General features: G+C 37.3%; 3 protein-coding genes across 6 annotated transcripts; 2 read left to right on the plus strand and 1 right to left on the minus strand.

Moving 5' to 3' along the window:
• The first annotated feature begins 4,317 nt into the window (after positions 1–4,317).
• On the plus strand, positions 4,318–5,255 carry LOC141678370 (snakin-2-like). Its single transcript, XM_074484671.1, has 4 exons — positions 4,318–4,465; positions 4,613–4,660; positions 4,750–4,789; positions 4,933–5,255. The coding sequence occupies exons 1-4, from the start codon at positions 4,406–4,408 to the stop codon at positions 5,115–5,117; spliced, it is 333 nt and encodes a 110-aa protein (XP_074340772.1). The 5' UTR covers positions 4,318–4,405; the 3' UTR covers positions 5,118–5,255.
• A 14,099-nt stretch (positions 5,256–19,354) lies between these two features.
• On the minus strand, positions 19,355–22,305 carry LOC141678250 (rust resistance kinase Lr10-like). 2 transcript variants are annotated; one of them, XM_074484517.1, is made up of 5 exons: positions 22,103–22,305; positions 21,383–22,023; positions 21,168–21,209; positions 21,058–21,081; positions 19,355–20,807 (listed from the first exon to the last, which is right to left on the minus strand). In XM_074484517.1, the coding sequence occupies exons 1-5, from the start codon at positions 22,288–22,290 to the stop codon at positions 19,726–19,728; spliced, it is 1,977 nt and encodes a 658-aa protein (XP_074340618.1). In that variant the 5' UTR covers positions 22,291–22,305; the 3' UTR covers positions 19,355–19,725. The 2 variants fall into 2 exon arrangements, with proteins under 2 accessions (XP_074340618.1, XP_074340617.1); XM_074484516.1 differs by having other exon boundaries at positions 19,356–20,807; positions 21,383–22,286.
• Positions 22,306–22,379: 74 nt separating this feature from the next.
• LOC141678251 (rust resistance kinase Lr10-like) lies at positions 22,380–24,978 on the plus strand. 3 transcript variants are annotated; one of them, XM_074484519.1, is made up of 2 exons: positions 22,380–23,563; positions 23,732–24,978. In XM_074484519.1, exons 1-2 carry the CDS (start codon positions 22,828–22,830, stop codon positions 24,817–24,819), a joined length of 1,824 nt encoding a protein of 607 aa, XP_074340620.1. In that variant the 5' UTR covers positions 22,380–22,827; the 3' UTR covers positions 24,820–24,978. The 3 variants fall into 3 exon arrangements, with proteins under 3 accessions (XP_074340620.1, XP_074340621.1, XP_074340619.1); XM_074484520.1 differs by having other exon boundaries at positions 22,382–23,563; positions 23,987–24,978; XM_074484518.1 differs by having other exon boundaries at positions 22,383–23,563; positions 23,705–24,978.
• Positions 24,979–27,142: the final 2,164 nt, after the last annotated feature.

The raw sequence follows: 27,142 nt of genomic DNA on the forward strand, positions 1-27,142 counted from the left end.
GTTTGTTCGCAGTAGCATTTGTTGAATTATAGTTCCATCGCAATCCCTGTATTCTTTGCTCATATGATAATTCCTGACAGTTTGCTATTAGTATTGGGTATGATCTTAGCATGTAATATATGTTGTTTCCATATTGCCCGTATTAGTGTTGATATGACCGTGTTACCATCTATAGTTACCATGCACAGTGTGGATCTCGTAAAGCGAAAGATTAAGGGAAAACAAATATATTATACAACGCACATTACTTGGTAAACAAATATATCATACAACGCACTGTAAAGAGTAGTCAGATTTCAATTTCATATAACTAATTTAACAGAAGATTTAAATAAATGAAATGTGAGCACAACTGAAAATTTGTCTTCCCTGCTAAAGACTATGAAGTGTATTATTACTTTATCAGTATGCTTCGTTCCTTCGTCTCTCCCGGAAGTAGAATAGTTACTTTATTAGTATGCTTCGTGCCTTCGTCTCTCCCAGAAATAGAATAGGAGTTGCTTTAAGCTTGTAATGATTTAGATGGATGTCGAATGATTGCTCTTAGAATCACCATTGACCATATAGCAGCCTAATCAAAGCTCCTGCTGTGAGCTTTGATTCTTGCAACTTCAATTTTTATCGGGTTAAGTGTCATTTTTAATATATCAAGACTTTTGAATGCTCTGCAACTTCTTTAGGGTCATGCCCTCCTGTCAGATTTTTTACTTTTTTTTGCTAATTAATTACACATACATAAGCCAGGAATTAATCGATCTCCTGACCTCCCGTACAAAATGACATGTGATAGATTTTAATTTACCACTATATTGGCAGTGATCTGCATTACACAAACACGAAGCTCTATGTCTCAGTATCACCAAGCACTACAACATATTTGCAATCATACAACTGTTTATTTGTCGTTGTGTGACAGGTAGAGTTTCCGTTGTCTATCCAACACTCGTGTGATCGAAACTTGGACAACGGTTGTCTATACACTTGTAATAAGTGAGATTCAACAACGTTTTTTAATAATGGTTACAATCAAGAACGCTTTTTTTAAAAAACTGTTATGTAAGCATATCAGCTTTTTTCAATCTAACGGCTAATATCTAATCTCATTTTAATCAAGGGATGTCATTCCGACACTTCAGCAATCCGAGTAAAATGTTTACAACCTATCATTGGGTGCCACCTCATCAAGTGGTACCCATTAAAGTTATAAAATAACTATTTCAGACAACTGTTTTATTCCGTTGTATGAAGGTATCTAAGACAACCCTTGTAAGAACTGTTGTGTGAATTACACAACGTAATATCTAAAAGCTTGTATGAGACCAACTAAGACAACACTTTTGTTTTAACATAAAACCGTTGTATAAGAATATCAACTATTTTTTGATCTAACGGCCCATATCAAATCTCATATCAATGAAGGGCTCTAATTTCGCCACCTCAACAATCCTTGTGAATGATTTACCACCTATCACGTGTTGCCACCTCAATGCGTGGTACCCACTGAAATTCCTTAGACAACTGTTTTCATTCCGTTGTTTGATGGTTTAGATGACAACCTTTCTGAAAAACCGTTGTCTGAATTACACAATGTAATGTCAAAACCGTTGTCTTATATCCCTATACGTTAACATAGTAACAACGGTTTGTAATCGTTATGCGAAAGATCTACTACAACACTATATTTAAAAAACTGTTGTCCGACTCGATGAGAGGATACAACTTGTACAACAGTTTAAAAAAGATGGATATCCGTTGTTTGTTCTGGAGCTAACACAACTATTTTTTCTACAAAATCAATTCACCATTGTATGATTTTTTAGGACAACCATTTTTTTTTAACCGTTGTCTGTCAACCGTTGTCTGATTGCAAATTTCTTGTAGTGAAGACTTGTAAATTTTTAAATTCCTGAATGCATCAAGCAGAATGTAATATGTACAAGAAGAGTACCATTGCTGGGTAACATCGTACCAGTGTCACCCACGCTACGATGCCAAGTAGATCACCAGGACATACATGTAGGCCTTGTAGCTAAAGAAGATTTAAACTCCTAACAGAGAAGTTACTGATTTCTTGGTCTCGTTCCATGAAAAATATAGGCTCTTTACCTGTAAATGTTATCAAGAATTCCAGCCATGAATATGCTCGTTACCTGTAAAAGTAGCATGGCCTTACTCGAGCATTTGGAATATACAAGCGAAATTTGTTGGAGTTCCTTTATACAATCTACCACTGAAGGTCTTTCCCTACTGTCAATTCGAACACAGGGTGATGCAGGTCTGCAAACATGGCAAGGACTCCATCTTGTATGAATTCTGTTTCATCTCGGGGTCTATATCTCTTACGTGCAACACTCCAGAGACACCTGCTATTCACATTATTTGGTACTGATAAACTAATTTCTTATGCCATTACTAGTACAATATCAGTACGACAGCATTTGAAGAAAAGAGTAATCTACACCTGCAGTACAAGATTTTTGTCATCGGCTTAGTTCAGGTACATCATACATGGCTCTCCGTCCAGTCAAAAGCTCCAAGAGAAAACAAGCCAAATGCTTAAACATCACTTTGTCAGGTGAGCTTGCCTGTCTGTTTCAAAGAAACGCAAAAATCAAGCTTCTGTGCTTGTCGATAAATTGAGAAAAAACAAAAGCCCGCTTACTAATTCACTTCCAGTCTTCTTTTATCCTTCTGGAAAATAAATTATTCACAGAAGTGTATATTAAAGATTTCTGTATTTGGTGAAGTCCCTGTGAACTATATATAGGGACTCATGAACTTTGACAAACTTTACAAGACTGTGCACTAACCTTGGTGCTTGATTGACAATATATGAAACTAAGGATATGTAGCTAGCATTCTTATGTAAGAATCAAAATAATTAAGCTATAAAGATACCATTTTAACTTCTTTATACCATTTTAACTTAAAATCAACATAACTACAAGCTTGCGGCTATGAACTATAAATCCCAGAGGTGTCCATAGTTTCCCGGTTAGGACCATTATATTCGACGGAGACCCCCAAGGGTCCATAGTTTCCCTGTCAGACCATTATATTCGACGGAGACCCGCCCGTCCATAGTTCCCCAGTTATGACCTACTCGTAAAAATCCTTGACCTTATCAAATATTCATAACTAAAACTTCTTAAACTAACAGCTTACATACTCAAACATAAAAGACAGTAATGTAAACTCATAAACTCTATGCACATCCACTTTCTTATTCATAGTCGAAACCCTCGACACAATATCAATGTCTTTGTCACAGTTTGGAAAATTCTCCTTCCACCAATCCTCACACAAACACGATTGCTAACTCTTAAATTTACTGATATCAACAATTGTATAATATAAATGCTAGTTTTTCAACTTGTTCGTATTTTCAATGAAGATGCGAATTATATTAAATATTAATGCATGCAGCAAGCATATTAAACGACGATAACAACAACTAGCAATCAATTCAGGTATTTTCAGGATTAGAACAGAATTACTAATATTCATAGCTCACTAATTCATCGGACCAATGTTGTTTCCTAAATCTAGACTACATATCATGATCATACCTTGGCTGTAATTCGTGCCGAGCGAGCTCAGTTTCGAACCGGGCATAATTCCAGTCGGAATTAATCGAGTCAAGCCGCGTCGGCTCGTTTAACTAAACTAGCTTAAACCTCTGCCCGAACTCGACTCCTTTAATTGCACGAGTCGAGTCGAGCCGGCTTGTTTAGCTAAACGAGCGAATTTTAACGAGTCGAGCGAGCCAACTCGTTTAATTTGACACTTAATCGCGCCTAAACCTCTACCCGAACTCACCTAGCTTAATTTCATTTCACGAGTCAAGCCGAGTTGGCTCAAATAATAAATGAACCGAAACCACTAAACTCTCGGCTCGTTTAACTAAACAAGTCAAGTCGAGCTCACATAAACGAATTCGAGAGCTCGCCCGACTCGAATTACAGCCCTAATCATACCCGTCCGGTCAGTTATATTTATTACATTGACACGTAGTTATAAATAAGGTTTAATGGCTACACACCTGAGTAATGTATAAGTTTATATTTAAGTAATAATAATTTTCCGAGTAATATTAAGTTTATAACAGGTCGATCGATAGCTGGATAAGCAGGGGATGATGCCAAAAGTGCACAGATAAATTTAATTTTTGTCTTTCTTTGTGTCAAAATTGAAGTTTGATCATTCAACGACACGTGTCCAGCTAAACACCTTTGAAGGTGAACACCTTTCTGCCACGTAGCAGGTATATTAATAAATCATTTTTTCTTTAGTACGTATATATTAATATAACCCTATCCAAACTCATTTCTTTCCTTAAACCTTCTCCCTCTCAAGTCTCATCTAATAAGTGTTACTCTTGTAAACGCACATATACAACGCGCAAATGGCCTTGAGGACTTTCCTTTTAGTAGTTCTGCTCTCCTTTTGTACCCTCCAGCTCCAGGTATATAACACACTAAAACAGTAGTAACACACCTCACTCTCAATTCGATCGAGACCGGTCAAATTTAGCCGTGTACAAAGAATTCGACCGTTTAATCTTGTTTTTCTAAGTTCTACCCATAAGTAATTTCTTTTTTTTACTTTTCAGGTTTATTCCCAGATTAACTATGATGAACAGGACCAATTTCCCCTGCAGGTTGTCATTATGCATCATCTTCTAGCTAGTACCTGCGCACACGAATTAATCGGTACATGTATTAATACGGGTTTCATGTCATTTTTCAGGTGGTAAAAGGGGCCAACAGGAGGCTCTTGACATATGTTGGTACGTTCTTCGGCTTAATTAATTACTTGCCTTTTTTTCTAATAAGATGTCCGAGTCATATTACTCGTCTCGACTAATCCTGAAGAGGGTTGTCATGATTCGGTTAACTTGATCTAATGAGTTGAAGTTGGTTATATATACAGATTGTAAAGGGCTATGCCAAGTGAGATGCGGGGCGCATTCAAGGCCAAACCGGTGCAACAGGGCATGTGGAACATGTTGCGCTCGATGCAAGTGCGTGCCTCCCGGTACTTACGGTAATCGCGAGGCTTGCGGCAAGTGTTACACCGACATGACCACCCATGGCAACAGGCTCAAGTGCCCTTAATTAGTTCCATCAAACATATCGTGGTGTGCCTTTTAAATTTGTATAGTAGCCTTAAATTGTTACTCCTTCCTGGTCTCGGCCAATTGTTATCGTTTCTGAGATAATGTCCCGTAAGTATTTTAAGATTAATATAAAGTATCATTTTATAACTTTTTTTAAAAATTTTATTTTTTTGAATAAAAATAGAATGTTTAAACTTCTATTCAGGAAAAGAATTTTTTTAAAAAGTTTATAAAATTGTTTTTTTATTTATGTTAAAATACTGTCGAACACTATTTTAGAAAGGATAACAAAGGGACGGAGGAAGTACTGCTTTGAAACGTCTATAAATTACCTAGCTAGGTGGTTGTTTTTTTAATATAATTGGATATTTAATTTTAAGTTGCTCTAATAATTAATATTATTGTATTTTGAATAAAATTTATTAATGAGATCATTGTTTCTTATAAAAAATGTTAATAGGAAGAATTATTCTGACGCGTATTATTATTATTATGTTCCACCTCCGAAATTTGTAGTGAAATTTTTTATTTGCGATGCGCTTTTTCATACTCTTTTAAAATGAATAAAAACAACTAGATTAAATTTGATCGAAATTCACTAGCATATTAATAATCATCTATTATTTTGTATAACCTTTTAAGAAATAAATAATCCAATAATTGAATTTGTAGCATGTTCGTGCAGCTTTTATTACCCAGTAAAAGTTTAAAATGACTAGAGAAAAATATATATACAAGGAAATGAAAAGGCCATCATATATAAAACATAAAAATTTATAGTTTCCATCTACATACGTATGTAAGAAAATTTATACTTTATGAACCATTTGTTGGTGGTTTGCTAGGAAGAGCTACACATTTTTACGTTGAAAAATAATTCATTTAATTTACTCCAATTTCTCGGTCAGGCAATAATAATGGCAAACTAAACTAAAGAAAAAAAATACACTCAATAAGTAATATAAGCAATGTAAATGTTTATAGCTATTGCCTATTGTCAATAATGTAGCCAAAACTTCTCATAGTAATAGTATGAATTTTATTTTCCCACAGTTATTTTATTTTCAATCACAAATAAAATATAATCCAAATGACAAACTTGCATGATCATAATTCATAATTATTTTATTTTCAACTACCAATATAATAATATAATTCAACTAAAAGACTTGCACGATCGTATATTTATGATTTATGTAAATTCAAGTGCCCGATGAAATGATATCGAAACCAACTACGTAGTTGTAAAAGAAATTTGTAGTTGCTCGAACTTGAATACTTGAATTTTTTATAATTTAAGATACAGTTGGATTGGTTTGTAGCTTGCAATTTCAAACATGCTCAAATTGACGAATACGGATTTTCGAATTCAGCCTAACAAAAATTTGAATTGAACACACACAACAAAGTTTAACATTTTGATGATAAAAAAAAATTAATAGTTTTACTTAGTACTCCCTCCGTCCCAAAATGATGTTCCTATATTGACTTTCGGTACTGCTCACGGTAAGCGATTGACTACTAATTTACGTCTAATTTATAATATCAAACATAGTCATGAATGATCTCGTTGGATTCGTATTTATCAGTACTTTAATACAGTGAAATTTTTATATTTAATACTAATACGAATTTAAAGATATTAACGATCAAAAGTGTGCATTGGCAAACGTGTCCAACACAAAGAGGAAACGTTTTTAGGGACGGAGGGAGTAACTAGTTAATACCATATTTGAGGAAGAAAAATAAGTAAACACCTTTGAACATTAAACAGATTAATGAAGATGTGATTGATAAATTGATGAATTATTGATAAATTGTTGAATACAATCGATAATATCAAAACGAAATTGATATATAGAATCGTTAACAATTTGTTTTGGTTGCTTATATTTTTTACTTGTTGATCCATATATAAAAAAAATTGACTAAATAAATCAAAACTTAATATTAATATTAAATAAATAAAATTTTGCTAATATATTCATGATAAGCAAAAACCGGTTTAGAAACACAAAAAAAGTTTAACATACGCATGAAACACAACATTGAAACACAACATTTTGCGCATAGATACTAGAGCGGTCAATTGGATCATGTCGTGTACTTTCGTGTCGTGTAATTTCGTGTTTCGTGTACGTAAACATGAAATCCATATCCGACTCGAAATGCTTTCGTGTACCCATATGTGAAACCCATATCCGATTCGAATCGTGTCGTGTACTTTTCGTGTATATTAAATAAAAAATTAATATAATATATATACATTAATTATATAAAAAATCTATTTTATGTATAATTTAATGAAATATGAAGAGTGTATATATAAATACCCTATATAAATATATATATATATATATATATATATATATATATATATATATTTACATAGTATTCTGTAAAAAATTGTAAATATTTATATTGTATTTATATTATATATATAAATATATGCATGTGTTATATATATTAATTTATAAATATATTTATCTCGTGTAATTTCGTGTACCTAAATTGAAACACATATCCGACACTAAATCTATCGTATAATTTCGTGTTCGTGTACATTCATGTTTCATATACCAAAAATTAAAACTCATATCCATATTTTTTGTGTCGTGTTCATGTGTTGTGTACGAAATTGCCTGCTCTAATAAATATCACTATAACAAATGCAGTATAAAATGTGAAAGTAAGTACAATAAGAATTTATACTATAAATATGAATGTGAAAGCAAGTACAATAAGAATTTTATTGTCCATCAATAATTTATTTTATATTCATGAATAGTGATAGGGATAAATAAGTCCTGATTTTATAATTAATGGGCTGATAGGCCCAATAATAAGATGTATAATATTCAGACCAGAAAGGTTAAGCCTGATGGACCAGATCAGGCCTAATGGAATAAAAAAGGCCCAAAAGCCCTGATTATTAATTAATTTCGTAATTAATTAATAAGGGAGAAATCAGATGTTGAAAAGAGTCCCGATAAGGATATAAATCCTTAGAGATTAGCCCCAAGGGGACCTAAAAGGATAAGGAATCAGCTTCCTACTTCCTAGGACTCCTAAGTCTATCCTAAATCAGAGGCTTGTCCATCAAGTCTCCTATACCAAGTCCAATTCAAGGACTCCCACATCTATATAAGGGGTCTCACCCCACAAATCAGAACTACGTTTTTTGACTTGATCCTTGGCAATCAGCAAGGTACGTAGGCATCTTGTTAAGGCGGATTGAGTCACGAAACACAAGAGCAGTCAAATCGAGTCTCGAAGCTCATGTTCCTTAGTATTAAATACAGCAATTATATATATTAGTTTTAATCCATAACATTTGGCGCCGTCTGTGGGAACAAACGAAACAACAACCATGGCGAGAACACGGAGAACAACCAGCACTCTGGAGGAGGGAACACCATCAGGGACAACCCAGGTGATTTCATCAACCGTGGAGGTTCCTCCCCATTCAACTTATGCATCTACTCAGGGGGAAGCCCAGACAGGGGCAACTCATCCTCAGCCACAAGGGACAACTCCCCCGACTATTCAAGGTACGAATCCTCAAGTTCAACAAATACATATACCTGTGAATTCTCGACCCGTCGGGTATGAATATTCAACTATTGTTACCACTAACCCCCCTTATGGGATGCCCCTTCGCCCTGAGGTTGGAGGAAGCGGATATGCTAGGCGAGGCGAAGCACGAGGGCAGTCACCCCCCTATATACGAGGTTTGGGTCCTATTCCTGAGGATCGGGAATTTTCTGGTCCTTATACTGAGAGAGACTCCGAATCTTCGGATGATGAAGCGGCCCCGAGAAGGAGGCGTCCTGGAAAAGAGCCAATGACCGATGGAAGGCAACGCCCCCAAAGCACCCCAGGGGCGAATCCCCAAGAAGTGCAGGAAAGGATCAGGGCTCATGAGGCTGAAATCCAAAGGCTGAGGCGTGATTTGGAGGCTCACCAGGCCACCAGACCCGAGATATCTCCTAGGGGGAGAAATCCTCCTCCTGTCATAGACCTGGATGGTCCGGTAAGAAGAAGGGCTGTTGTCCCAAGAACTGATCCAAGCAATCTCCTTCCCCTTGGAGATCCTGATGATCCAACTCCACCCTTCACAGAAGAGATAATGAATGCCCATATCTCAAGGAAATTCAAGATGCCCACTATCAAAGCCTATGATGGCACGGGAGACCCCGCTAATCATGTTAGGACATTCTCTAATGCACTGTTGCTGCAACCCGTGAATGATGCTATAAAGTGTCGGGCCTTCCCTCAAACCCTGTCAGGTATGGCTCAAAGATGGTACAGTCGTTTGCCCCCAAACTCTATTGGATCGTTCAGAGAGTTAAGTCAGGCTTTTATTAAGCAGTTCATCAGTGGAAAAGTCCATGAGAAAAGTTCAGCATCTCTTATGAGTATTGTGCAAGAAGCTAAGGAATCCTTGAGAGATTACCTGAATCGTTTTACAAAGGAGGCTTTAAAAGTCCCAGACCTTGATGATAAGGTAGCTATGATAGCACTGCAACAAGGAACTAGGGATGAGTTTTTCAAGATGTCCTTGGCCAAACGTCCCCCTGAAAATATGTTGCAGCTCCAAGAGAGGGCAGGGAAGTATATCAAGGTTGAAGAAAGCATGAGGAAGACCGTAGTAAGTAATGAGCCCACTGGAGGCAAGAAGCGGAAAACTGATCTGGAGTATATCGCTAAGGATAAGTATCCTAAAACCGAACAAAACCCTGATTCAACCCCCAAGAAGGGAGGACCTGGGCAAAAGTTCACCGAATACGCTAAGCTGAATGCTCCCAGAAGCCAGATCTTGATGGAGATCGAGAAAGATCGAGATGTTCGTTGGCCTAAGCCCTTGAAGGCCGATCCAGCCAAGCTAGATAAGAGCAAGTATTGCAGGTTTCACAAAGATGTTGGCCATGACACCGATGAGTGTAGGCAATTGAAAGATGAAATTGAGTTTTTGATTCGAAAAGGAAGATTGAACAAGTATACTGGAGATGGAGGGGACAGAAATAATAATGGAAGGAAGAACTTTGAAGATCGTAGGAGGAACCAAGACGATCAGGGGCGAAACCCCCAACCTAGAGGACCAGTTATAAACACCATTTATGGAGGGCCGAGACCTCGAGGGCCTGTGATAAACACGATCTTTGGAGGTCCAACTGCTGCTGGATTGTCCAAAAATTCCAGAAAGGCATATACTAGAGAGGTTATGCATATTGTTGGAGAAGCCCCGAAGAGGGCCAGGACAGAAGTAACATTGGCTTTTGATGATTCCGACCTAGAGGGTGTGAAGTTTCCCCATGACGACCCGCTGGTCATAACGCCGATAATAGGAAATAGCCCGGTTAAGAGGGTCCTTGTGGATAATGGTGCTTCTGTGGATATCTTGCTCCACGACACCTTTCTAAGGATGGGGTATAACGACTCCCAGTTGACACCAACCGACATGCCGATATATGGATTTGCTGGAGTAGAATGTCCTGTGGAAGGGATAATTAAATTGCCAACCACCATAGGTACGGAGCCAAGGCAAGCGACTCAGATGCTGGATTTCGTGGTGGTAAAGGCTAGTTCAACTTATAATGCTATCATGGGGAGAACAGGGATACATGCCTTCAAGGCAGTCCCCTCTTCCTACCATTCAATCATGAAGTTTCCCACCCGAAACGGGATTGGAGAAGAGAGAGGAGATCAAAAAATGGCTAGAAGCTGTTATGTGGCCTCTTTGAGGGCAGATGGAGTCGGGGGGCAGGTTCTTCCTATTGAAGATATGGATGTTCGAGAAAATGATGAGAATAGAGGAAGGCCAGCAGAAGAATTGGTTTCGGTTCCTTTAGATCCCAAGAATCCTGAGAGGATGACTTTCATTGGAGCCACATTAGAGGAGCCCCTTAGAGGGAAGTTAGTGAAATTTTTGCAAGAAAGTAGTGATGTGTTTGCATGGTCAGCAGCTGATATGCCAGGCATAGACCCGGAGTTAATTACTCACAAGTTAAACGTGGATCCAAGCCGGAAGACAGTAAAACAAAAGAAAAGAAATTTTGCCCCGGAAAGACAAGAGGCTATAAAGCAGGAAGTGGAAAAGCTCTTAGAGGCTGGTTTCATTGAGGAGATTCAATTTCCGGAGTGGTTAGCAAACCCTGTAATGGTGAAGAAGGCTAATGGAAAGTGGAGGATGTGTATAGACTTCACTGATCTGAATGATGCATGCCCCAAAGACTGTTTTCCGCTGCCTAGAATTGATACTTTGATTGATGCCACCGCTGGACATGAAATGCTGAGTTTCATGGATGGGTTTAGCGGATACAACCAGATCAAAATGCATAAGGATGACATTCCAAAGGTATCATTTATCACTGACTTTGGTGTTTATTGTTATCTTGTTATGGCGTTTGGTCTCAAAAATGCAGGAGCAACCTATCAAAGGTTGGTAAACAAAATTTTTAAGGATCTTATTGGTAAGACAATGGAAGTCTATGTTGATGACATGTTAGTCAAGAGTCTAGTAAAGACTGATCACATAACCCATTTGAGGGAAGCTTTTGAGGTCCTGAGGTACCACAAGATGATGTTGAATCCTACGAAGTGTGCTTTCGGAGTAGGATCTGGAAAATTCTTGGGATTGATGGTCTCAAAAAGGGGAATTGAGGCTAACCCCGATAAAATCAAGGCGATCCTGGACATGGAACCACCAAAAACCATCAAGGATGTCCAGAAGCTCACAGGAAGGGTCGCTGCGCTAGGACGATTCATCTCCAAGTCAGGAGACAAGTGCTTGTCATTCTTCAAGTCATTAAAGAACATTAAAGACTTTGTATGGAGTGAGGAAAATCAGAAGGCATTTGAAGAGTTAAAGAAGTATATGGGCCAGGCCCCGTTGTTGGCCAAGCCAGTCCTGGGTGAAGTTTTATTCTTGTACTTGGCTGTTTCAGAAAGCGCCTTGAGCGCGGTGTTGGTTAAGGAGGAACTGAAAGTCCAGAAACCCGTATACTATGTCAGCAAAATTTTGCATGGTGCTGAGTTGAATTATTCAGCCATTGAGAAATTCGCTTTAGCCTTGGTAATGGCTTCAAGAAAGCTGCGTCCTTATTTTCAAGCTCACCAAATTGAAGTGCTAACAAATCAGCCACTGAGAAATATCATTCACAGTCCCAAGGCAAGTGGGAGACTGATTAAGTGGGCAATAGAGTTGGGAGAGTTCGATCTCAAGTATAAGCCACGTATGGCCATAAAAGCCCAGGCACTAGCTGACTTCGTGGTGGAATGTACCATACCCAACCAAGAAGTCGGGGGGCAGGAAGATACCACACCTCAAGACAAGGGAGTCGACAATGGGGACAAGGAGAAAGAATATTGGGTTCTCTATTTTGATGGAGCATCAAAAACAAATTCCAGTGGAGCAGGGTTGGTTTTGCAAAGCCCTGATGGATTCTTAATTGAGTATGCCATGAAGCTAGACTTCCCAACCACAAACAATGAGGCAGAGTATGAAGCCCTGATTGCTGGCCTTGGTCTAGCTGGGACACTTAGAGTCAAAAACTTAAAGGTCCGTGGAGACTCGAAGTTGATCATATCCCAGGTAAAGGGAGAATTTGAAGCAAGGGATGATACGATGGCAAAGTATGTTCGCCTAGTAAGGGCTGTGATGACCCAATTTAATGAATGCCATGTTGAACACATTCCAAGGGAAGAAAATGCTAAAGCAGATGCGCTATCAAAGTTTGCTTCATCTGAGATTGAAGAAAGTTCAGGAAGTGTGTACTTCCGTGTTTTGAAGACACGAAGCATAGATATTAAGCTTGTGGCTCCCGTAGGCTTGGGGACGTCATGGATTGATCCCATCAAGGCTCACATTCAGACCGGTTGGTTGCCAAGCGATACAATTGAGGCACGGAAGTTAACTGTTCGAGCACTAAGGTACTCTTTGATAGATGGGATTCTATATAAAAGATCTTTCGTGGTTCCTTACTTGAGGTGTCTCAGGCCCGATGAGGCACGCTTAGCTCTTGAGGAAGTGCATGGAGGTATTTGTGGGCAACACTTGGGGGGCAGGGCCTTGGCTCATAAGATAACTCGTTTAGGCTTCTATTGGCCAGAAATGATGGCTGATGCCAAAGAATATGTAAAGAAGTGTGATCGTTGTCAGAAGCATGCACCAGTCGCCAGACAACCCCCCGAGATGCTGACCTCTATCAACTCACCTATTCCCTTTGCTATGTGGGGGATGGATATTCTAGGGCCTTTTCCTATGGCCACAGCACAAAGGAAGTTTCTGATTGTAGCCATTGATTATTTCACCAAGTGGATCGAAGCCAAACCTTTGGCCAAAATCACAACTAAGCAGGTTGCACAATTCCTGTGGGAAAACATTATGTGCCGATATGGAATTCCCCGTATCCTCGTCACTGACAATGGAACACAATTCAACAACGAGGAATTCAAGAAGTATTGCGAAGAAAATGAAATTGAGTTACGGTTCACCTCTGTGGCTCACCTGCAAGCTAATGGGCAAGCGGAGGTAGCAAATCGGATAATCCTGGATGGACTAAAGAAGAGGATCGAGAAGTCAAGAAATAATTGGGTAGATGAGATACTTCCAATATTATGGGCCTACAGGACTACTTGTAGAGTCACGACAGATGCAACTCCTTTCATGTTGGCATATGGGGCGGAAGCAGTAGTTCCCGTGGAGATATCACATTCCTCTCCAAGGATTCAGGCTTTCAACGTAGAAGAAAATGAGGAAGGGCAGAGGTTAGCCCTGGATCTGATCGATGAAGTGCGAGATAGGGCACATACAAAGATAGTAGAATATCAGAAAAAGGCTTCATTCTACTACAACCTAAGGGTTAAAGAAAGGTTTTTTAAACAAGGCGATCTAGTTTTGAGGAAGATAGAAGCATCTGGTGTAGGACAAAAAGGGAAGCTTGCCCCGAATTGGGAAGGGCCGTACAGAGTCAAGAGTGTTCAGGGTAGAGGAACCTACAAGCTGGAGACTATGGATGGTTTTGAAGTCCCGAGAACTTGGCATGCACAAAACCTGAAGGTTTACTATGTGTAGGGCAGTTGGATACGATTCTCACTTGTCATGATGGAGAGTAGGTTGAAAAGCACCTTGAAGCTTTGCTTAGGATTTATATGTCTTATTATGAAGTTTATTAAGACTTGTGTAAGGGATGAATCCCAAACAATTTTTGAAGCTCAGAGAATTTTTCGAAATATGTTTGAATCTCTATGGCATGGCAGTTAAATTAGATGCATGATATGAAAGCCCTATAAAAAGGCCCAATTCAAAGAAAAAAAAGGTTAAAACTTGTTGGGCCTGGAAGTATGTCAAGCCCAGATAAGGGCCCCAAATATTCAAAGCCCAGCACCCGGGGTCCAAAAACTGGAAGAAAATATATATGAGTATTATCTTCAAAAACCAGAAATAAGTCCCAAATCCAAAAAGGATTTGGATAAATGAAGGCCCAAAAATAAGGCCTAATCCTACTTGAGTTAGAAAAAAACCCAGTATAGGGATCAATAAATCAAGCCCAGGGTCAATACTAAGTGCCCAATTAAAGATCAAAGCCCAGAAGGGCCCAAGTTGAAACCCAATACAAGGTTTCATAAATCTAGCCCAGGTTTAGGGCAAAGATCAACCCAAAAAGAGGTAAGCCCAGAAAAGGGCCCAATTAGCAGAAAATTAAATGGCCCCAAATTAAAGACCAATTTAGGGTGGACCAAAGAAGCCCAGTTAAAAGTAAGGGGCCTAATACAAAAAGCCAGTCAAAAAAGGGGAAGGCCCAAGGTAAAGGCCTGGTTTGGAAAAGGCCCGGGGTCAAAAATAAGGTACCCATAAAAGAATTCAGGCCCAAATCTTAGGCTCAAATTTGAGATTGGAAAAAATCCAGCCCAGACTTAGGGCCCAAATCAAATATATGGAGTCACAGAAAGTAATATATCCCAAATCCCAGACCCAATTCGATCAGGTTTCATGTTGTATTCATCATCGAATTAGTTGAGATCGAAAAGGCTTCGACCAAGGCTAGAAAAGGAGGTTAATTCGGTCAAAAATATTTATCAAGACCAAAATGTTCCTGAGGAAATAATCATGCCCAGTTGACAACCCAAGTGTTGAAAGAGGCCCAATAGAAAGGCCTATGAAGCCCAGTAAGAGGATAAGCCCAGTTAAAATGAACCCAAAAGAATACAGCCCAGAATAAGGGCCCAAATCATAGAAATATATGCAAGAAATTAATAAATTACAGACCCATTCGACGAGGAAGTATAAGAAAATCCTGATTGAAGCTACTGAGGTCGAAATTTTGTTGATCAGGGCTGAAAAATAAGCCTAATTCGACCAGGATTGAGACTCATTCGACTAGAAATCAAATGGAAATCTTGGTCGAAACAATCCTGCTCGAAATTGCTTCGACCAAGGCAAGAAAGGCGGCTAATTCGGTCAAAACAAAGAATTCTGACCTCAAACCCTGACCAAAAAATTTTCTGGTCGAAAAAGGGAAAATAGCTGTTTTATTCGATCAAGAATGGCAGAATGTTTTTGACCCTGTCGACCAGGAAACCAAATAAAATCCTGGTCGAATGAGCCCTGCCCGAATTTGCATCGACCTGGGCAACAAATGAAGGTTAATTCGGTCAAAAAGAAGGACTCCTGACCGAAAGGGACAAAAATCCTGGTCGAAAAATTTCTGGTCGAAAATTGTAAAAAAAAAAAAAAAAAAAAAAAAAAAGGAAGGGGTGAAAATCCTGGCCGAAATTCGACCAGGATTCCTGATCGAATAGAACCTGCTCGAAATTCAATCGACCAGGGCATACTGAAGGTTAATTCGACCAGGATCCTGGCCGAATGGATTCCTGGTCGAAATCTGCATAAAAAAAAAAAAGAGAGAAGAAAAAAAAATCCTGGAAAATTACAAAAAAAATCAGGAAATTCCTTAAATAATTTCTGAAAAATGTTAATATTTTCAGAAATAAGGAATAAATCCAGTAAATTAAGGATAAATCCCAGAAATTAGGGAAAAAATCCAGAAAAATAAGGAAATTCCTTAAATAATTTCTGAAAAATGTTAATATTTTCAGAAATAAGGAATAAATCCAGTAAATTAAGGATAAATCCCAGAAATTAGGGAAAAAATCCAGAAAAATAAGGAAATTCCTTAAATAATTTCTGAAAAATGTTAATATTTTCAGAAAATTAAGGGAAAAATCCAGAAATTAGGGAAAAATCCAGAAATTAAGGATAAATCCCAGAAATTAGGGAAAAATCCAGAAAAATAAGGAAATTCCTTAAATAATTTCTGAAAAATGTTAATATTTTCAGAAATAAGGAATAAATCCAGTAAATTAAGGATAAATCCCAGAAATTAGGGAAAAAATCCAGAAAAATAAGGAAATTCCTTAAATAATTTCTGAAAAATGTTAATATTTTCAGAAAATTAAGGGAAAAATCCAGAAATTAGGGAAAAATCCAGAAATTAAGGATAAATCCCGGAAAATTAGGGAAAAATCCAGAAATTAAGGATAAATCCCAGAAAATTAGGGAAAAATCCAGAAATTAAGGATAAATCCCGGAAAATTAGGGAAAAATCCAGAAATTAAGGATAAATCCCGGAAAATTAGGGAAAAATCCAGAAATTAAGGATAAATCCCAGAAAATTAGGGAAAAATCCAGAAATTAAGGATAAGTCCCGGAAAATTAGGGAAAAAAATCCAGAAATTAAGGATAAATCCCAGAAAATTAGGGAAAAATTCCTGGAAATTAAGATAATTCCTGAATAAAAGGAAAAATCGTTGTAAACGTGTAGGTCGCTCCACACTTTACGCAAAAACGAAACCCTGCAAGGGAATGAATAGACTTAACTTCTGCGAAACCTAATCAATGTTTCCCAAAAGTTGGGGGGCAAATGATAGGGATAAATAAGTCCTGATTTTATAATTAATGGGCTGATAGGCCCAATAATAAGATGTATAATATTCAGACCAGAAAGGTTAAGCCTGATGGACCAGATCAGGCCTAATGGAATAAAAAAGGCCCAAAAGCCCTGATTATTAATTAATTTCGTAATTAATTAATAAGGGAGAAATCAGATGTTGAAAAGAGTCCCGATAAGGATATAAATCCTTAGAGATTAGCCCCAAGGGGACCTAAAAGGATAAGGAATCAGCTTCCTACTTCCTAGGACTCCTAAGTCTATCCTAAATCAGAGGCTTGTCCATCAAGTCTCCTATACCAAGTCCAATTCAAGGACTCCCACATCTATATAAGGGGTCTCACCCCACAAATCAGAACTACGTTTTTTGACTTGATCCTTGGCAATCAGCAAGGTACGTAGGCATCTTGTTAAGGCGGATTGAGTCACGAAACACAAGAGCAGTCAAATCGAGCCTCGAAGCTCATGTTCCTTAGTATTAAATACAACAATTATATATATTAGTTTTAATCCATAACAAATAGTATAGTTGTTTAACAGCAAATTATGCCTAAATTTATCCACTTAAAAGAATATTATATCTAAGTAAATTATTAATAATACCATATATCAAAATAGTAAAAAAAAATTAAAATTATTAACTTCAATGTATTGATTTACCAAAAAAAATTGTGAAATCTGTATGAACTTGCAGATTTAGAAGGAAAAGATATGCATCGGTCTGTATTGAGTCTGTTACAGTGGTTAAAAGAGAAGTAAAAGAAAACTATCTATACTTTGATACTTGTATACAAGAAACTGTTATTACATGTGTGTTCTGTGTGTGAATTCTGTTCCAAAAGCTAACTAATCATTATTACAAAAGCTAACTTAGGTATCTAAAAGCTAACTAATCATTATTACAAAAGCTAACTTAGGTATCTAAGAGTAACTCCGACAGCTTTCTTATATGGGTTTCTAACTTTAAATATAAGGAATTTGACATAAAAAATCACTCCAACACTGTCTTAGAAGTTACCTAAATCACTAGAACATCCCTCTTGTTACTTATTTTTAAGGAACCACTAACTATTTCTTATACTATTTTTGTTAACAAAAAATCATTTATCTCTCTTCTTTTTATTCTCTCTATTTCCACCTATGTATAGTATATATATGCCTAAATTTATTATTATAATAATAGCGTAAAATTCTATAGAGACCACCTTTTTTTGAGACCTTGGAGACCGCTTATGTTCTGCAAGCAAAATATTGCACAAAAACATTGCAAAATATATTATTTTGTGAATCATGCTCTACAAAGATCCTTATTTTATTCAAAATCTTGAATATCATATATGTACCGCATGTAAAATATTACAAAAATATTTTATTCTGCAAAACATGTTAACTTTGCAGAACATTTGTTTAGCTTGCAGAATATACAAATTTTACTTATTAAACTTAAATGATCTTCAACAATTTTAATGAATTAGTGATAATTGTAAAACATATTTCATAAAATAATATATTTTAAAATGTTTTGATTGCATGTATTCTCCAAGGTCTCCGACGAAAAAAAAGTAGTCTCCATAGAACTTTCTTCTATAATAATAATAAGGAATGAGGATAGGGATTATTGTTGGAGTTGAAACCATCCTAAATCACTATAACTCAATATTTTATAATATTTAGAGGGAATCTACTATAACACTGTTGGAGTTGTTCTAAGTACTTAGGCGCACTAAACATATACATTAATCTGGTGCATATATGTATGCGGTTGCAGGAGACAGAACAGTTTTAAGAGCCAGATTGTGAAGAAACTATCACAAAAATATGTATTTGGAGATTCAATTGATGAAGTGATTGGTGTATGGACCGAGGTATATTTATGTTGCTTGCTTTCTGATTACAGAGTTTGAACTAATTTACATTTTGAAAGAGTTTGAACTAATTGACATGTTTACATGTAATTTTTTTTTCCGGAATCTTTACATGTAATTTCAAACATGTAGGAAATTGAGCAATAAGGATTTAGGGGCGTTGGACGTTTGGATGCACTTTGAGAATGAGAAACGGGAATGGAAATAAAGGATATGAGAACACCAGTATTAATGAGAATGAAATGAAAAACAAGTGAGTTTAATTTAGCCATCAAGAGGTTCCCATTCCCACCACTAAATTAATAATCCAAACAGTCTATCTTGAATTTAAGGTTCAGATTTCCGTTAACCGGACAAATTAACCATCAACCAAACTTTCTATAAATTAATATACCAATTACCAAATCTAAATAAGTCTTTATTAAAAATTGAAATGAACAAAAAAAAGTGTAATATTTTGATGATACAAGACAATATTTCTGGTTCTGTAAGCAAACACAACTTGTCCGCCTCATGCACTTCAGTTGCAAGTGTTGAAGTGTTCTTATACAATCTACTCATAGTGCAGCAGTGCAGCTACAGAGTTAAAGTGGCAAATGAACATTAAAACAAACACTTATCTGAGTACAGTATTCAATCCAAGATAAACATGTACTAATTTGCAGTTGTAGTAGTGTATTTAGACAAATTTAGATAAAACAAGAGTGCTTTATAGAATGACAGAGCAAACTTGAGGAAAACATTCATCCGTCGGCTTGCAGTAAATTGAGGGAAGAATGTGGCAAGTTGTTCATTCAGATGGATCCTCTTGTGGATACAGAAAAGGCTTAGGAGGCAATACTAATTGTTCGATATCTCCTTCTAGCATTTCGATAACTTTGTTCATTGAAGGACGCTCACTTGGCTTCATTTGTATGCACCATAATGCTACTGTTATCATCTTTTTTACCAACATCCTTTCTTCCTCGGTAGCATCTCTCATCTCAAGCTCTCTTCCTTCGCTAAATTGGTCGTATATCCACGACGGGAAGTGGATTTGGCTAACATGATCTACAAATGGATTCAAGTTTTTCCTCCGTCCAGCCATTTCCATCAGCAACATTCCATAGCTATAAACATCTGCTTTGTATGAAATTCCGCCAATATTTTTGTAGAACATCTCTGGAGCCATGTATCCCATTGTTCCTCTTGCTGCTGTGAGAGTTACAATGCTATCATCCGTGGCATATAGTTTAGCGAGCCCAAAATCAGAAATTATTGGATTGAAATTCTTGTCAAGAAGAATGTTGTGAGGCTTGATGTCAAAATGTAAAATTTGCATGTCACAGCCTCGATGTAAGTAGTCAATTCCACTGGCTACCTTGTAGGAGATTTCAAACATCTTTTCCCAAGTCAAGGAAACAATTTCTTCTTTTATTTCATCTTCACGAAATATGTATTTTTCTAGAGATCCATTAGGCATGAACTCATAAATTAGAGCACGTTTTGGACCTTCGAAACAAAAACCAAGGAGTTGCACCACATTGACATGATGAATCCTTCCACTTGTAGCAACTTCGTTAATGAAATCTTGCCCAGTAGCCTTAGATTTTCCCAATATCTTTACTGCCACAAAAAGACCACTACGAAGCTTTCCTTTATACACAGTCCCGAAGCCTCCTTCCCCCAGTTTGTCTCTAAAATTATTTGTAATCTTCCTGATATCGGAGAAAGCATACCTTATAGGCATCAAGTTGTTTGGAGCCTGAAGAAAATCCTCAATGGTGTCGTACATTGATAAATGTCTTTTCCTAGCTGCATAAGCCAACAACGCGAGCAAAAAGGGTATCCCTAGAATAAATCTTGCAGCAAAAACAATTCCTGCAATTTCCCCTTTTTTTACAAAAAAAAAAGGGAAAGATAGTAATTTGAAGATAAGCAGAGGTAGAAATGACTTCAAAACCAATTTTATGGCACATCAAGGACATATCTTAATACAAATTCTCTTTGAATCATTATGATAATTTTTCTGTGATAAGTGATTCCTAATCAGAAATGTAGTAAAGCAAACACTACATTTCATTTTTCCTACAACTTTGAGTTCCAAAAATAGAAAAAGAACCATAGAAAGAAAGTGTCTTACCAATGTGATTTTGGATGTCTGAGCCTGTTACGCAACAAAGAGAGAAACAAAGTCAACAAAAATACTGATTTATTTCTAGAGTCAATTGAACGAAAAACTGCAATACTCACGTTTAAAATAAAGAACAATGTCATACAAGTTTTGACGCAAGCCTACATGGTTCATGCAAATTTCAGTTAGTAAACCTGAATCTGAGTATTTAGAAAACTAGTAAAGCAAAAGTCTGACAGATAATTTTTTTCCAAACCTGTCACTTTGCTGAAACAAGTAAAGGAATCAAATTTTGGAGTTGTAAATAAATGATGGAGGCGAGTTTTTTACTCACATGAAACTGAAAGATGGTATGATCTGATATGATAAAGAGTACACTCTTCATTGGGATCGCAATACCAAAGATGATGATCCAGATCATTAGTGTAACAATAGCCACATTTTAAGCAGTAGAAGTAACTCCAAGGAATATCAAATCCGCGAACCATTGCATCGTGAATTTCAAAAAAGTTATAGTAGATGTCGTTATAAGGCGAATAACACATGTTGTTACTAGGAGAAGTGCACAAGACCCAAGCTATCTTGCGAATCCTACAATTGTCAGCTATACTTGACATAAATAGATCTCCAACCACAACATAAGCATAAGAATAAACATAATACTCCCCCAATACTGAAGATGAAAAAGAAGAATTTGGTGAAGTAAAATTGATGTACCGGGTTGAAATCACTGGAGAAGAACAATCTAAAAATGTAAGAGGCTGATTAAACTCTTTAAGTGCATATCTACTATAATAATTCTGTGAACTTAAGTCTCCCATAGAGATAGAATGTGATGGTAGAGAAGAATAGTTATTCTTTTGCAGGCCTGGATCAATAACCCTAATTGAAAGATGAACATAGTTGATGCTATCAACATAATATTGCTTATCTGGAAGCAAATATAAGACCGTACGATTATTGATGCAAGACAGCCTACAAATGAAGAAAGAAGAATCACATTTCTGATTATCACCTTCAAGTGTAGAAGGACAACTTATGTTTTTGAAATTACCGCAAGAAGAAGAAGACAATGCAACAGCTTTGCAGCTGAATAAGCTTGAATAAGATAGTACTATAAAGATTTTTATAAACACTAAAGAGAGTTGAAGGGAGTCTGGAGTCCTTCCCATTTTTTTTATTTCTTAACTTGATAAGTAAATATTCATCTAGGTAGAGACTAGAGACCAAGACTTGTAGCATCCTTACCTCTTAATAGTCTTTTTATATTTGAAGTATAAATCTTTTCAAAGATTTAATTTCTAATGTGTAAAATTCATCAAAGAAAGCTGATTTCTACAAGTTCTTCTTTGCTGGCTGAAAAGTCCTGTGATATTAAAGAATGTTTCAAACTTTTGAATAAAAAATGTAGTGGAGGACTTGAGGTCAAGTTAGTAAACGGATGATTTGTGCAGTTATACTTCATAGGCGAAGACTTGAGGTCAAGTTAGTAAACGGATGGTTTGTACAGTTATACTTCATAGTTGAAGACTTGAGGTCAAGTTAGTAAACGGATGGTTTGTACAGTTATACTTCATAACTGAAGACTTGAGGTCAGGTTGGTAAACGGATGGTTTGTACAGTTATACTTCATAGTTGAAGACTTGAGGTCAAGTTAGTAAATGGATGGTTTGTATAGTTATACTTCCTAGTTGAGGACTTGAGGTCGAGTTAGTAAACGGATGGTTTGTATAGTTATACTTCCTAGTTGAGGACAAAGTAGTTTGGATTGGCTAATCAATGAATTTTCAAGTATTTGTTAATCTTTCTCTGGTAATACTAGTTGTTGCAATAAGAGGATCTGCAGCAGAAAAAGCAGAAGCTGCCGATGAGGAGTGCAGGACTGGAAGATGCACCCATCATGGCCCAGAAATTCGGTTCCCGTTTCAGCTCAAAGAATGGCAGCCTGAGCGGTGTGGCCTCCCTGGTTTCCGAGTTTCTTGTTATAGAGGAAAAACTATGCTGCACATCCAATATCTTGCAAACACAACTCTCCCAGGAATCCAGCTCCTCCTTTCTAAAGAACAATCCATCCGCTCGATCAACTACAAGTCCCAAGAGATAGAGCTTGATCCATACGATTTCACCAACACTCTGAAACTTGTTTCCACTTCAATTTCAACGCAGTCTACAACAGTTCCTCCGTTTGAAGGATTAGATTTAGAGGGCAGCAGTGCTTCATTTGTCAGCTGTTCCTCAAGAGTTGATGGTCAGTCGGATGTGCTTCCAGTAGTGCTCACTTCCCTGAGAGGGCAGGCTTTCCCAGTCTACTATTTGCAAGCCTACATTTCCTCTGATGTACCAATCATAACTTCCTGTACAAAGATTTTCAGTTCTTCTCTCCCAACTGGTCTTCTCGCGGGACGGTTTTCGCTAACCATTAGTTGGTCAACTCCAAATTGTGGGATATGTGAAGCCAAGGGGAAGTACTGTAAGCTGACGAACAATGGTACTAGTACTATCTGTTTATCTAAAGGTATGTTCATTACAACTCTAATTAATAATTTATTGATCTTGATGCATGCCAAAACTTTATGTGATCATAATATTCCTACCAACTTTCACATATTTAGAAGTTAACAGTGTGAATAATTAATGCTACTCAAAAAATTTACAGGCCATGGTTCAATTAAACCTATTGCAGTTATAATACCAGGTGCTACTATAAGTGTGCTTGTAGTCGTAGTACTGTTGTATTACATTATCAGATCCTACAAGCAAAAGAAATATGACGAACAGAGAATTGAAATGTTTTTGACGGATTACAAGGCCATGAAACCAACAAGATACTCCTTTGCTGATATCAAGAAAATAACTAGTCAGTTTAGTAATGAATTAGGACAAGGAGGTTTTGGCTCAGTTTATAAAGGTCAGATCACCGATAACATTATTGTTGCAGTGAAGGTCCTCAAAAGTGATCCGAAAGCTAATGGGGAGGACTTTATCAATGAAGTTAGCACTATAGGGCAAATTTATCATGTTAATGTTGTTCGCTTGGTAGGGTACTGCGCTGATGGCTGCAATCGAGCTCTTGTTTACGAGTTCCAACCTAATAGTTCTCTTGAAAAGTTCACATACAGTGGTAAAAGTGACCAATACAATTTCCTTGGTTGGGAGAAGATGCAAGAAATTGCATTAGGCATAGCCAAAGGAATTGAATATCTTCACCAGGGGTGCGCTCAGCAGATCCTGCACTTTGATATCAAACCTCACAATATCTTGCTGGACCAGAATTTCAATCCAAAAATATCTGATTTTGGGCTGGCCAAGTTGTGTTCCAAGGACGAGAGCATTGTGTCCATGACTATGGCTAGAGGCACCATTGGATATATTGCACCGGAAGTATTTTCGCGGAATTTCGGGAAAGTGTCATCCAAATCAGATGTTTATAGTTTTGGAATGTTATTACTTGAAATGGTGGGAGCAAGGAACAATACCACAGCGGGAAACAACACTGAAACATACTTTCCGGAATGGATTTTTCATCGTTTGGAGGGAGGTGAAGAAGCAGCAATTCAAATAGAGGAAGAGGCAGATTCAAACATAGCAAAAAAACTAACGATTATCGGACTATGGTGCATAGGGTGGCATCCGGTGGACAGACCTGCAATGAAACGCGTTATTCAAATGCTAGAAAGTGAAGAATGTCCGGCAATGCCACCTAATCCTTTTACCTCATCCAAAGTTAAGAAATATACAAATGATCTAGAAGTCATTTCTGAATCTGAATGACAAATTATACATTCCTATGTATCGTCTGTTTTGGCTTCTATGTCAATAAGCATGAAGATGTCATCGAGTCTGTTATGATCTCTGTAAAACTGTACTTTTCAAGTCCATGTAACTAATCTAGTTGTAATTGTTCAATTACACTTCTATTTGATACTTATAGTACATCTTTGATCTTCTACTATGTTTCTTGTCTATCTTGTTGTTAGATTACTCGTAATAAGTACACTTACTCTGGATTCAAAAAAAGTGTGCGTGTGTTATTAATTATCAAAAAAAAATACTTTAAAATAGCGGAAATAGAACGCAAGAACTAGAATGATACCATCTGTCCACGGCTACTGGAAATTGATTCTAATTTTTTGATTTAAGGGTTCTTGCTATAAGATAATTTGCGTCCACGACGTGTTTTTTGAAGACTAAACAAATAAACATAGCCCAACCTCTAGGCTCCTATTTGTTACTCAGTCTCACTGCATTGTTTACGTTACTTTTCAGCACGTTTTTCAATATTCGTTTAACTTTCATAATTTTTTTTTAAAAAAAATTCTGAAAAAAGTTTCATGTTTAAACTTTTATTCAGAAAAAAAAATTTAAAAAACATTATAAAACTATACTTTATTGAAGTCTCGAAATAGGTGCAAACAGTGTACGTAAAAAACTCACCGGACGGAGGGAGTATTTTCTTTTTTTTGAATAAAACGTACTTGCTTATACTAATTTAAATCCAACTCAAGGTTACATGAAATAAAATCTGGAGCAGCACTAAACCACTCCGTAGGACCTGACATAGAATATGCAGCTTGTGCTAATACATGAGCCACACTATTCGCAGATCGACTAGCAAAAACAATCGACACTTCCTTAAAGTGTTTAAGTCTACTACTACAAGTTTCCACAATAGTATCAAAGTTTGATCTCCCTCGATCCCTCTGAAATGCATCCACTAGTAGCTTGGCATCTGATTCAAAGATGCACTTTTCTGTTCTCCATCCTCGAATCCATTCTAGAGCTTCTTTCAAACTGCACGCCTCCGCCTCTCGCACCTGTGCAGTTCCATGCAATACATTGCATCTTGCTCGAAGAAAACGGCCTCTGCTATCACGAGCCACACAACCGATCCCAACGTTACTGCCTCCTGCACAAAACGATGCATCGATATTTATCTTTATCCACCCTTCCGGTGGTTTCACCCATGTTTTGCAGTGTTCAGTAGTCACACTCCGGTTTGCACCCTCTGAGGCTCGAGCACGTTTCCAATCAGCCACCAAATTAAGTGCCATGGCCTTAATACCAAAAGCAGACATATGGACTCTCTCCCACACCCATTTATTCCTCCTCGTCCATAAACTCCAACACATCAGACCCACCATAATCCATTGTTCCCGTGTACCCACTTCAAGCACTCGTTTAAGAATTGACATGACAGTATCATTTTGTATGACCCTGACCACATTTTGCAATCCCACTGAACACCATACTTCTCTTGCAATACCACAAGTAAACAGAACATGTACTGCATCTTCTACATCTGCATGACACCAGGAACAACAAGAAGAAACATTCACCATTTTACTCCGCAAAGCCATTGCCGTTGGTAAGACATTAATACATGCCCTCCATAAGAAATTAATCATCTTTCCCGGTATTTGCAAACCCCATATCTTCTTCCAAAAGATTCGATCCAACCCTGCATATTCACCTCGAATTTTCCTGTAGCAACTTTTAACAGAGAAAATTCCTTTGTCTTCTAATGCCCAATACCACGAATCTTCTTTACTCTGTATAGGAAGTGGTATTTGTAAAATGAGTCTCCTATCCCGTTCATTGAACAAATCTGAGACCACCTCCACATCCCATGTTCGTTGAGTTTCATCCATCAGATTCTGCACCTTGATATCCTGTAACTGTTCATATGGTTCCGTTGTGATATACCCATCATCCAGAGCAGGAAGCCAAGGCACCTTCCATACTGTAGTCGTCAAACCATTACCAATCCTCTTACGTACCCCCCGCTTCATCGTTTCCTGGGTTTCCATAAGACTCCGCCAAAGATAACTTGGATTTGAACCAAGTGAAGCATTTAAAAAATCTGAATTTGGATAATAACGTGCCTTCATGAGTTTACTAACCAAAGGGTTGCTCTCCACCATCAGCCTCCATGATTGCTTTGCCAACATCGCTATATTAAATTCATTCAATTTCCGAAAACCCAACCCCCCTTCTTCTTTGATTGTGCACATTTTATCCCACGATAACCATTTAATCCCCCCATTCGTTTCCCCCTTCCCCCACCAAAAGGCGTTCATGCGTTTTTCAATCTTGT

Source organism: Apium graveolens, chromosome 8, assembly GCF_009905375.1.
Source record: "Apium graveolens cultivar Ventura chromosome 8, ASM990537v1, whole genome shotgun sequence".
NCBI lineage: Eukaryota > Viridiplantae > Streptophyta > Magnoliopsida > Apiales > Apiaceae > Apium > Apium graveolens.

Excerpts from the sequence above, each read along its gene's own strand:
- LOC141678250 (XM_074484516.1), bottom strand. The coding sequence starts at position 22,220 with ATGGGAAGGACTCCAGACTCCCTTCAACTCTCTTTAGTGTTTATAAAA. Across the intron at positions 21,210-21,382 it reads ATACCATCTTTCAGTTTCAT|GCTTGCGTCAAAACTTGTAT; the intron begins GTGAGTAAAAAA and ends TGAACCATGTAG. Across the intron at positions 20,808-21,057 it reads AGACATCCAAAATCACATTG|GGGAAATTGCAGGAATTGTT; the intron begins GTAAGACACTTT and ends TTGTAAAAAAAG.
- LOC141678370 (XM_074484671.1), top strand. The coding sequence starts at position 4,406 with ATGGCCTTGAGGACTTTCCTTTTAGTAGTTCTGCTCTCCTTTTGTACC. Across the intron at positions 4,466-4,612 it reads TTTGTACCCTCCAGCTCCAG|GTTTATTCCCAGATTAACTA; the intron begins GTATATAACACA and ends TTTACTTTTCAG. Across the intron at positions 4,790-4,932 it reads GAGGCTCTTGACATATGTTG|ATTGTAAAGGGCTATGCCAA; the intron begins GTACGTTCTTCG and ends TTATATATACAG.
- LOC141678251 (XM_074484518.1), top strand. The coding sequence starts at position 22,828 with ATGAATTTTCAAGTATTTGTTAATCTTTCTCTGGTAATACTAGTTGTT. Across the intron at positions 23,564-23,704 it reads TACTATCTGTTTATCTAAAG|GCCATGGTTCAATTAAACCT; the intron begins GTATGTTCATTA and ends AAAAATTTACAG.